The sequence below is a fragment of the Pangasianodon hypophthalmus genome, chromosome 5 (genome assembly GCF_027358585.1).
Source record: "Pangasianodon hypophthalmus isolate fPanHyp1 chromosome 5, fPanHyp1.pri, whole genome shotgun sequence".
NCBI classification, from domain to species: domain Eukaryota; kingdom Metazoa; phylum Chordata; class Actinopteri; order Siluriformes; family Pangasiidae; genus Pangasianodon; species Pangasianodon hypophthalmus.
Genome location: NC_069714.1, coordinates 10553072 through 10565847, shown reverse-complemented (window position 1 = coordinate 10565847; position 12776 = coordinate 10553072). Strand labels below are relative to the sequence as shown.

The window sequence follows — 12776 nt, the reverse complement described above, 5'->3', positions numbered from 1 at the left end:
GACTTCATTTAAATGAACTCTTTTTTTCTTTTGGTTAGTTACTTCCTGTATTGTGTTTACTGGTGGAGCAAGTGCACGCCCTCTTATTGTGGTTTGCTCTTGTTCCTCATAATGAGTTTCACTGAGTGAATGTAGTGTGTGTGTGTTGTCTTGCTAGTTTTATGCAGCAAATTAGCTGTGAGCCTCATGTCTGTGTTCTAGGTCCTCTTAGTTTCTCCTGGTTTCTAGTACCTGTCTATCTTAACTGTCATTTTCAGTGTTAACCTGTTGTGCTGCATCTTATGATTATATATTTGCTTTCATGGTGTCTGACTGTTGATTCAGGAATAGATCCAACTATAATTATTTGATTGATTATTTGATTGAAAAAATAGTACAATGTACTATTACACTATTACTATTACTGCTGACTTCTTGTCCTTTGGAATAAGGGAATAGCTCTAGTAAAAAATAAATCCATACATTAAAGGGTATAAAAATTGAGTGACACTTCTTGGACAAATTTCCAGAGGCTTAAACATTTATTTATACACATGTTCATGGGCAATTTAGCATAACTAATCTGCCTACCTGCATGATTTTGTGAGGTAGGAGGAAACCAAAGAACCAAGACAAAACCCATGCAAAACACACAAAACTCCACACAGATCCAAGCTCAGGCTCAATCCCAGGACCCTGGAGCGCTGAGGCAGCAACACTGCCGACTGCACCACCATGATGCGCTTTAAAGATCTAATGTTTCAAATAGTTATTTTATTTCTGGTACTTGAACTTAAAAACATGTGTGGAGAAGGAAGGGCACTTTCAGGTGAAGTTCTGCATTGATGCTTTGTTGTTTTCCTGGAATGGTGTCACCATTATGTTTTGGCAGGTTGTTTCTAATAGTCTACCTGACCATCTACAAGTTCACTCAATCTCAAAGCTCAATTCACTACCATTTAATGAAACGCTTTTGCTTGAGCCAAACATAATATTACATCAATACTTTATTACAGCAACACACCTTAAGTGCAACTAATAGCATTATAAGCTCAATATTATTTTAAATTCATGGCTAGGCTATGATAAAAATGGAATACACTTTCATGAATTCCTTTATTTGACATGACTTACATCAGCCATTCAAATTTTACACACTTTACACATGGAATAGCACCATCTAAAAAGGTTTTTACGTGCTACATAGTTTTTTTTTTTTTACCACAGGAGTCCTCAAGTGGGCACCTTGAAGCCTCAAGGAACGAACCATTTTTCAGCACAGCTGGAAAGCTTCTATGCTTCACAAATGATCGTCTCGCCATCACTAGTTTCAAATTCCACTCTGCCAGATATTCTATTTAATAACCTACTTATCCTGTGAGAAATCTGGAGGCAGGCTTAATAGAGAGAGAAGCACTGAATGCTTTTATTACTTCAAGCACTGTATAATTCAGCCTGGTTTGTGCCAACATAAAATACTTCACTTAAACTAAACCAATGATAAATACACACACGGCATCATACTGATCAACGTTGTGTGATTTACGCTATATGGCCAAAGGTATGTGGATACCACACCCATATGTGGGTCTTGCCCAAACTGTTGCTACAAAGTTGTAAGCACACAATTGTATAGGATGTCTTTGTAAGCTGAAGCATTAAGATTTACCTTCACTGAAACTAAAGGGCACAAATCTGTTCCAGCATGACGATGCTCCTGTGCACAAAGCCAGGTCCATAAAGTCATGGTTTGATCCCTGATTTCTCATTCGTTATCAGTGCCCAACCTCACTAATGCTCTTGTGGCTGAATGAGCACAAATCCCACAACCACATTCCAAAGAGGAAATCTTTCTAGTGGAAAGACTTATCAGAAGAGTGGAGGCTGTTATAACAGCAAGGATGGACCAACTCTGTGTTAATGCCCATGGTTTTGGAATGGGCACATACTGTATGGGTGTGATGGTTAAGTGTCCACATACTTCTGACTATATAGTGTAGGTACTCAGTTTGGGAAGCACCATCCCCTTCTCTCTGGTATTGCACACCCAGGTGTAACCACTCACTCATTACCTGCTTGTTCTCCGCCAGTCCTCCTTCCTTCACAGCAGGAGTACCCTTGCTGCAACAAATGATTATGGTTTAATAGGTATTAAACATAATATCTGCTGGAGTGGAATTTGAAACAACAAAAACAGAAAAGGAATCCAGCCAAATACTGAAATAGTAATTTGATCACTTAAGCTATCCCTTCATTGACTCTGTTGTGGGCTACAGCAAAGCACAGTAGCTATATATAGCCTCAATTGCTAACTACCTAAACACAAATTAAATAATGCACTAATCAGTGTTAAAATCAGGTTGTTTCTTGCCTTTACACCACAAAATTAGAGAACTAATGAACACTAAGCCTCAACACCACTAATATTTCTGCCTGTAACAACATGCTCATAATTCTATTTTTGTGAACAAGTGTAAAATTAAGGCATAAAAATGGCATATTTAAAACTGATATTAGCTACAACACATGATTATGCAAATGAAACAGTCAAGAGCTTTTGTCGGTTTGTTTTTATAAAAACAAAAAGACAGCAGAACTGGTACCAGTAAGTGACAACTAAATAGGGAATTTAGGTCTAAATTTGAAACATAACATTAGCAGTTTAAAGAAATGAAAGCATGTGGAGTTTCCCCTTCAAGTCTAGTCAGACAATGCAACCACAGCTAGTTCACTGTTTCATCTCTTTCCACTTACCTATCCTGATAAATATAAATAGACAGATTACAAAACCCATCCTCCACACTCCACACATACTTTTTGTCTCCACTGCTCAAACTTAATGTCATGATTTTGTCAATCCTTTTTGAAGTATACTTGGAAAAATGTAATATATTTTATACAAGATAAGATATTAGAAAAACACAAGTTTCAAGCATGGTTCTGTAAAATACCCAAACATATACAGTACAAACTGATCAAGTAACATAGCATCTAGTCTGACTTGATAGACATGTTAGGTAAAAGTGAACAATAATCAAAAGAAATCTAGACTGTAAACTCACTTAATCTTATCTCCCATATAAAATAGCACACACTGTCAGTTATCACTAGTGTTAAGTTAGTAGTTATTCTCTCAATTCTATTCTCTTTAAGGCATTGGTGATTATTGCATTTCTATACTGCACAATGTACCAGCATTAAATATAATTCAAGTCAATGAACTCGACTCAACCTGAAATTGTTCTTTCTAAGATGGCAGCACCATTCATGTGTCTGGCTGAGCCCATTATGGCTAAGACATTTTCATATTTATGTATTATATCCCAACAAATATGATCCACTGTAGCATTAAGGGAACAAGAACAATTGATAAAGCAAATTAATTTGGCCTAATTAGCATTAACAGCAAAAACATTACACTTGGTGAAAAGCTTGTCAGCATCAGCCCTTCTGTTTTAAAAACAGCAGCAAATAAATCAAACTAAAGCTCACCCCCAAATTGGAATACTCCAGAGTGGGAAAAATTGCAGGACCCCTTCAGGAACTATGCTCTAAACACTATTCCTTATCACTGTCAAAGGGCATTATGGGTATGCTGTACCCTCCAGTACATTAATTGGGCATTAACCCACTGAAGTGCATTCTGGGATTTCATTAGCACACTGCATATTCTCACTATGCTTTCATACAATACAATGGGGGACCAAATGTAAAAAAGTTGAATACTCTTTTCTCTCTGAATTTTTTATTTTTTTTTTTAACATTTGAGGCCATTCCGATACATTTAGATAGTGGCTTATGTCAAGTAATAGTTTTAAGTTTCAGCTTAAATGTTAAATGTTCAGCTTTAATGAACTTAAATATTTTGTTCATATGCTAGTTGACCTGCCCTCTTGGACTGTGCTTTATGGGAAAGCACAGTGCCGATAGAGTTGCCAGGTTTACACCATACTGTGCTAGTTTTGGAAGAGGCTGTAAAAAGGTCGAGGCTGTAAAAAGCAGGTGGCATTTTTTGGGCTGATTTAAAAACAGTCCACAGCTGCCAAGATCTTGTTGTTAAGCAAATAATCAGAATTAAATCAAACCAGTTTCTCCGAGCATATGCTATGGCAATGGGAAAATTTAAATGCAGACAATGCAGACCTATCTACAATGTACAGAACCATTTCTGTTTACTACGGAGGTCCAGAAAGACCATGAGTTATTTTTCTTGAGATCACAATTTATTTTTCTCATGATGTCAGAATGATCAATTGGGCACATAAACTGTACAGCAGTGTGTTTGTTTTTATTTTATTCAGAGAGAGCCGCAGGATGTAATAGGTGGTGCAGTGGAGGAGCTTCTGTTTTTGCTTTTCAATGCCAAAACCATGGGTTCGAACTTGTGCCGAGTGGAGTTTCATTTTATTTTTCCCAAATTTTCTCTTTGGGATCAATTAATTTTATCTATCTAGCTAGCTGTATATAGCTATATATAGCTAGCTATATGTTTGTTAGTGCTATACAATTTCCAAATTAGTGTCCATCTCATGAGAAGGCAACTCAGAAATCTCCAACTATACTCTCATGGATACTTTAATGATCCTGAACAGATTATCATTTCCATTTATAGATATATTGCAAAGATTGATTCAGGACACTCGTTTGGGACTGCAATGTCATCATTACAACCAGTAAATCTTGAAATTAGTCTCCGCTATGAAATTACACTTTCAAAAATTTCATTGAATTTACTTGATTCAAATGTGTACATAGATAGATGTACTGTACTGAAAGCAGACGCTCTACTACTGCACCACTCATTACCTCCTGTAGCACTTGCTGATTAAAAGAAAAAATGGACATACTGCTGTACAGCATACAATTTATTAGGAATACCTGTACACCTACTCATAAAATCATGCAAATACTGGCCAGAAGTTTTGGGTAATGTCCACATCAACCATCAGAATGGGGAAAAAATGATCTCAGTGATTTTGACTGTGGCATAATTGTTGGTGAGTTGGAAATGCCTTGTTGATGAGAGAGGTCAATGGAGAATGGCCAAACTGGTTCAAGTTGACAGAAAGGCTACAGTAACTCAGATAACCACTCTGTACAATTGTGGTGAGCAGAAAAGCATCTCAGAATGAACAACACATCGAACCATGAGGTTACAACAGCAGACAACCACATCGGGTTCCACATCTGTCAGCCAAGAACAGAAACCAAAAACTGGACAGTTGAAGACTGGAAAAACGTAGCCTGGTCTGATGTATCTCGATTTCTGCTGAGACACACAGATGGTAGGGTCAGAATTTGGCTCCAACTGTATGAATCCATGGATCCAACCTGCCTTGTGTCAACAGTCCAGGCTGGTGGAGGTGGTGTAATGGTTTGGGGAATGTTTTCTTTGGGCCTGTTAATATCAGTCAATCATCGCTTGAATGCCACATCCTATTTGAGTATTGTTACTGACCATGTGCACCACTTTATGGCCACAATTTATCCATCTTCTAATGGCTACTTCCAGCATGATAATGTACCATGTCACAAAGCAAAAGTCATTTCTAACTGGTTTCACGTGATAATGTGTTCAGTGTTCTTCATTGGCCTTCCCGGTCACCAGATCTGAATCCAATAGAACACCTTTGGGATGTGGTAGAACAGGAGATTTGCAGCATGAAAGTGCACCTGAAAAATCTGCAGGAATTGAATATACAAGCCACTAAATATACCAGAATCTCAAAGGAATGTTTCCAACAAATCCATGCCACAAAGAATTGAGGCTGTTTTGAGAGCAAAGGGAGGCTCTACCCAGTATTAGTATAGAGTTCCGAATAAAGTGCCAATGAGTATATATACCTAATCATGCATTTTGACATCATGAGTAAAATAAATTGTGATCTCAAGAAATTTTCCCTTTGCCATAGCATATGCTTGTAGAAATTGGTTTGGTTTAATTCCGATTATTTGCTTTAAAACAAGATCTTGGCGGCCGTGGACTATTTTGTAAATCAAACCAAAAATGCTGCCAGCTTTTTACAGGCTCAATCTTATTCCAAAACTAGCATAGTATGGTGTAAACTTTGTAAACCTACTGTGTTTTCCCATGACACACACTCTAAGAGGGCGCGAGGGGGTCTGAAGGGGTCAGTTAGCATATGAATGAAACGTTTTCAAGTTCTACAATTACATTTAAGATTTATATTTACATATATATTTACCATTTATATTTAACATTTACATTTAATATTTACACTGAAACTTAAAACTATTTGGCATAAGTTGCTATGTAAATGTATCAGAATGGCCTCAGAAAGTATTCCCCATTTTACATTTGGCGCCCCCTATACAATACATGGCAAGAAATGGCTAAATTCTAAAAATAGTTTACTAGATACTGTGTAGAGCACTGTTTCATGTGTACTGTGGGACAGTGGAAAGCAAGTCATTAGGGCAAGAGTTGCTCTTGTAAAAATAAATAAATAAATAATTTTTAAAAATCTTAGGTGTCTGTGTACATCACTATTTACTTACAAAATTTTAGTGAAAGATTTTAAATTAAAATGTGTTGAGACCATGGGAAACACCCCTTCAGTCAGGTGTATGCATATAGGTTTGCTACTTGTTTTTCTGTTGTTACAAAACACTTCCCCCTGTACTTCCTGTTGTCTGTATTTTATGCCACAAGGGGATTTCAGCCAAAAGGCGGCATCAAGAAATCCCGGAACACCAGACCACCAATGAGTAGTTATTTATATATATAGATACAGTACTGTGCACAAGTCTGAGGCACATGCAAAGAAATGCTGTAGAGCAAAGATGTCTTCAAGAATAATGAAACTAAATGTTTCTACATAAAAAAATACTATAAAGAGCAGTAAACAGTAATAAATGAAACAAAGTTAATATTTGGTGTGAGGATCCTTCGCTTTTTTTTAACTGAGCATCTTGCAGAAGCAGCCACAGTTCTTCTGGAGACATTGACTGTCACACTTGCTTCTTATTTTTGCAGCAAAACCCAGCAGCCTTCATTATGCTTTTTTTTGTCTGAAAAGTGTCTCTTATGTAATCTGCTGCTTTCTTTACTGACATACAAACATTTTTCTGTAACATTTAATTTTGTGCTGCAAAACTAATGTTTGGAATCTAAAATGCTTTTGTAATGAATCAGTAATGTAGAAGTCATAAAATAAAAATTTATAACAAAGTTTGACTAAAAAAAATAGGGTGCCTAAGACTTTTGCACAGTACTGTGTAGTACATATATATTTCTGTCTTAAGCCTACTACATATTTTATTAAATCATAATCTAATTTCAGTGTATATGGGCCTACACATATGCATATGCACAGGAAGTGGTTTAGTGGGTTTGGATTCTGTCATGATTAAAAATCCTTGCAGATACAGGGCAAAGGGCTTCAGTTAATGTTACAATTAAACATCAGAATGAGGAAAAACTGTGATCCTAGTGACTTCCATCATGGCTTGGTTGTTGGTATCAGATGGGCTGGTTTGAGTAGTTCGGAAACTGCTGATCTCCTGGGACTTTTACATGCACAACAGGTCAAAACTTGAGGCAGCTGGGCTGCAAAAGCAGAAAACCACAGCGGGTTTCACTGCTTTCAGCCAACATCAGACTCACAGTAGGCACAGGCTCACTGAAAATAGACAGCTGAAGATTGGAAAAAACTTTGCCTATATTAATATAGTGAGTATATATGTGTATGGGTTTTACACCAAACCATGAAAAGCTTAAAAAAGTTGTATTTGTGTTTATCATATTGGGTGTCAAATCTTTGTATATATTTAATATATTAAAACCACAGGATTGTCAGATAGAATCTTATAATTCACAGGTCTCGATATAACACTCTCTTTGTTTAATATAAGCCATTTAGAACTTGTTTTGGTGTACTGTACAGTATAGTTATAAACATCAGTTATATTTTAGGCAAAAATAACAAAAGTCATGCTTATTAAACATTCCCACACAATAATAGTCTGTGCAGAGGTACAAAAGCTGAACCCTGGAAAAAACAAATAATGATCATTTATAATTGTTCACAATGTTGAATAATCAATAGCATATTTCTTTCTTTTTTTCTTGTTTTGCTTGTCAGTCTCATTCCTGAATGCTTTCCCATCGTATAGTTGGCATGTAAGACCTGACACAGTACACACAGAATTGAAAGTAGTTTTGTCTGCATGTCTGACCCAACCTTTGTTGAACTGAGAGGCATTTTCTCAACTCTGGAACTGCCATTAACTTTCATTTCCTGTAACTGTCAGTAGTTTTATTGCTCATGCTATTATATATCAGTCCTGCAGGTGATATTTTTTAAAGCTGGGAAGTTTTGGTAATCACAGATAAGACTGATTCAACTTTTTTTTTTTTTTTTTTTTTTTAACTTTTAATAGAAAATTCCCCTGACTGAATATTCTGAATATGACTGAATATTATCTTGTCAATCTACTCTCAGATTATTATTTACAGGACAGCAATAAATGCTTGGTTCTAAAGTAAAGTACTAACAGTTTGATTGTCTGCACTCTTACATTGTAGACTTTGCATTTCTGACACTGTAACTTGTCAATGCATTGTAAACAATGAGTACCGTCTGTGTTAAGATGTGTTATATTGCCCTCTTGAGGCATTTCACTCAAGTTACACTGTGTCTACAGGTTCATCAGGAAAGTAATCATCTCACTAGCTGTCTTGAGCTGAATATTTCATGATTTTTTTTTAGACATACAGTACTGTGCAAAAGTCTTAGGCACCCTATTTTTTTTAGTACAAACTCTGTTATAAATTTTTATTTTATGACTTCTACATTACTGATTCATTACAAAAGCATTTTAGTTTTCCAAGCATTAGTTTTGCAGCCCAAAATTAAATATTACAGAAAAATGTTTGTATGGCAGTAAAGAAAGCAGCAGATTACATAAGAGACACTTTTCAGACAAAAAAAAAAAAAGCATAATGAAGGCTGCTGGGTTTTGCTGCAAAAATAAGAAGCAAGTGTGACTGTCAAAGTCTCCAGAAGAGCTGTGGCTGCTTCTGCAAGATGCTCAGTAACATTTACAGCTCATTTTCTTATAAAACTGCACACACTGTACCTGAGACTACTATTTTTTTAATACTACTACTACTAACTTTTTAAGACTACTAATTTTTTTTAATAAAAGCGAAGGATCGTCACACCAAATATTGACTTTGTTTCATTTATTACTGTTTACTGCTCTTTATAGTATTTTTTTTAATACTATTCAGTAGTATGTATTTAATACATTTAGTTTCATTATTTTTGAAGGCATCTTTGCTCTACAGCATTTCTTTGCATGTGTCTAAGACTTTTGCACAGTACTGTGTGTCAGAAAAGAGCTTCACCTGCCTCGTAGGTTTTTCATGCTTTTCCAAAGATGCAAATAAAGTTGTCTTCTATGACATTCCTAATTGCTAAAAAGCAAAGCAAAATATTCTGTTTGGTTTAATGCTACTAATTGCTTCCATATTGTTTGACATGCTATAGTTTTGGACTCCAGCTCATTCATTCATCATTCGTCTTTAGTAACCACTTAACCCTGGAGCTGATGTGGCAAGCTACCCCACAATGCCGCCCACTCCAGCACATTCGCTTCTGAATCACTCAAAACTATTGCGGATATCTGGCAGAAGGTGGCACTCTTAGTTTACATAGTGGCTTTCTCTGAGGTGTAAAATTTTGAAGTACTGTTGTTCAAAATGTCTGTGTTAAACAATTTAATGAAACCTGCTATTCAGAGGAATTATAGAAAACAAACTAATTACAAAGGACAGACCAGGCTGACAAATATGAAATATTTAAAGAGTCAGAAAGAGCAGTAAATTATACTGCATTGAGTCTTTAACTATGACATGACATACTTGAAAATTTCAGACAAGGCATTGTGTTTTGTTCTGGTCTGGTATGAATCATTTGATAACGGTCCTACATCCATTATAATCCTACTGATTTTGAAGTTAGTCCGGAAGTTGTATGTCTTTCAGTCAGCCATTAACATGCTGCTCCTCTCCTTCTGATAGACTCTGCTGCCCATGTTGATTTTATCAATGTCTCGGGAATATTCATCTGGTGATGTCTTAACCATACTGGATAACGACATGCTCACTTGCCTCTTAAGCAGCTTCAGTACCTTCTTCTTGTAGCCCTTACAGGCGAAGAAGTAGATGAAGGGGTCCAGGCAGGAGTTGAGGTTCATAAAGCTGACAGTGATATGCAGGGAGATCTGAAAGGCATGCAGTTGACCACAGTCTGGCTGGTACTGCAGTTTTCGGATCATGTACTGCAGCAGGTCTATGTGATAGGGGCTGTAGCAAACGACAAACACCAGAATGACGCAACAGATCACGCCAATGGCCTTGCGACTGAGGCCTGACTTCTCGGTCAACTGGTTTGTCTTGGCTAGCTCACGAAGTTTGGAGCATAGAGCTGAGTAGCAGGCCAGTATGGTTACCAGAGGAATGCCATAGCCCAGGAACACGGCGCCGATCAGCATAAAGGGCAAGCCATCAACCTGCTCAAAGTTGGGGTACTCCATGCATGTGATGTAGCCATCGTGCTCCTCATGGGTCATTGGCATGGAGAGGAGTGGCAGTGTTTGGGCCAGCACCAGCATCCAGACGCCTATGCAGATGTATCGTACGTTGTGAACTTTACGGAAACAGCTGAAGCGCAGTGGGAGCACCACGGCAATGAAGCGGTCCACGCTCAAGCAGGTCATGAAGTTCACACCAGCATACATATTTATGTAGAACAGCAGAGCTGTGGCCTTACAGAGGCCCTCTCCCATCGGCCAGTGGAATCCCAACGCATAGTAGGTCACTCGCAGAGGGAGGGCAAGTGCGAAAAGGATGTCAGACGCCACCAGGTTGGCAGAGTACACCGTGGTGGAGTTGATCTTCTTCATATTAGGCCAGATGACGTGCAGAGCCAAAACATTACCTGACAATCCCACAATGAAGATGAAAGTGTAAACCACAGGCAAGAGAATATGTGCCCACCCACGATGATCATATAAGTTGGTACAGTTGCCAGCAATGGAGACAGCCATACTGCTGCTGTTTGGAGTTGCCATCATAGCCATAAAGTCCGTTTGTGGAAACAGATCTGTGGAAGAAAATAAAACATTTTTCAACACTCACGATCTCAACCTCAACTTTTACACATGGTAAAGGGAAGCTGAATTTGGATGGCATTTATTTTTTTATAGAAGGTGAAGTTGAAGGAAGTCTACAACACAATAGCAGTTCCTCATCACTCATCTCTGATTCATACAATGAGTGGTGGTCATAATACAACCAAGTGCACTCCGGTATACATGAGGTTAAATGAAATGTGTTTCCTGTCTGTTTGCGTGATTAGCCAAATCTGCTCCAACTGTAAGATCTATGTTAAACAACAGTTGCTGCCATATAGCAACATCCATGAGGCTGAATGGTATATGCATTTGTGTAATGACTATAATACTTCCATAATATATACTGTATCTGTATACATGTAAAGACATTTTTAATGATCTTGATATTGCCCTACATTTTGTGTAACAGCTGTGCCAATTACCTCAGTCAGAGATTTCTCAGATTGGAATCTGTCACTATAGCCACACTCAACTTCAGGAACTGTATTTGATTGAATCAATCTGAGTGTCAAATCATATCAATTTGAGTGTATATAAGCAGGTGATACATATAGATTCATACAGATTTGTTTAGGATTTTATTCTAACCACATTGTTAAAAATGCTGAATCAGAAAATGTATCATGAGTTAGTATAAGTTAAACAAAATTTAGCTTTCATTAATTATGCTGTGGAAAGTTAATTTAATTTCTTGTGTTATCCTGTTACAATGCTGCTTTTTATATAATAATAATAATAATAATAATAATAATAGGATAAAACATTAATATATAATGCTAATATTTCTGTAAGAAGTGTACTCACCAAAACTTTGTGCCCTGACAAGTGGTCAGCGTGTGTGTGTTATTTCTGTCGGCATTGCAGTGATGGGTGTTGTCTTGGCTGGCTATGCCTGGACCACGTTTCTACAGAGCAAATGATCAGTGAAAAAGAGAACTCTCTTTCCAGGGTGGTGCTGTTACTATGGTGACATAATTTCCTGTTTGTGGGCCTGCCCATTTTTTTTTTTAAGTTATCATTTTTCCACATCATGCATATGTGTGATATTTGTAATCTGTGTAGTTTTTTTTTTTTCTCTCTCTCTCTCTCTCTCTCTCTCTCTGTGTGTGTGTGTGCGTGTGTGGCTAATTAGTTTTCAATCATCAGCTAATAGAAAAGTATGTTTTTTGTTGTGTTTAAATTATCTTATCACCAGTTAGTCTAAACTATTTATAAAGCATTACCAGTGTCTTGACATATGAAAAACAAACAAAGAAATGATGTAGTGTGTGAGACATGTTGGATAAAGAAGAATTGGCGCCAAAACACAGTGATACTCATGTGATTATGACTCATGAGTCACTTATAGCCAGCTAGAGTGAGAAGGAGTATTTGACCATGGTGTAAACTATGTGTGCTGTTAAGCACATCTGGAGTTACGTAGTATGGGAATTACTTAGGCAGCAATACAAAGCATTATAAATGTAGATTATAATGTAAAGATTGAATGAAAAAAAGCTTCCTGATCTATTAAGATGGTTATACATAGCTTTGTCTCTACCCTGTTATGACTTGGTATTTTTGACTAAAATGGCAAAGTGAACCGGACATCACATTTACCTAATTAAAAAAAAGAAATGTACGTCTGCAGTAGT

At 37.0% G+C, this 12776-nt stretch overlaps 1 protein-coding gene across 1 annotated transcript; it reads right to left on the bottom strand.

Annotated features, from left to right (window-relative positions):
• Window positions 1-7745: 7745 nt before the first annotated feature.
• gpr183a (G protein-coupled receptor 183a) lies at window positions 7746-12085 on the bottom strand. The gene is made up of 2 exons (XM_034304373.2): window positions 11947-12085; window positions 7746-11111 (listed from the first exon to the last, which is right to left on the bottom strand). Exon 2 carries the CDS (start codon window positions 11086-11088, stop codon window positions 9988-9990), a length of 1101 nt encoding a protein of 366 aa, XP_034160264.1. The 5' UTR covers window positions 11089-11111; window positions 11947-12085; the 3' UTR covers window positions 7746-9987.
• Window positions 12086-12776: the final 691 nt, after the last annotated feature.

Excerpts from the sequence above, each read along its gene's own strand:
- gpr183a (XM_034304373.2), bottom strand. The coding sequence starts at position 11,088 with ATGGCTATGATGGCAACTCCAAACAGCAGCAGTATGGCTGTCTCCATT.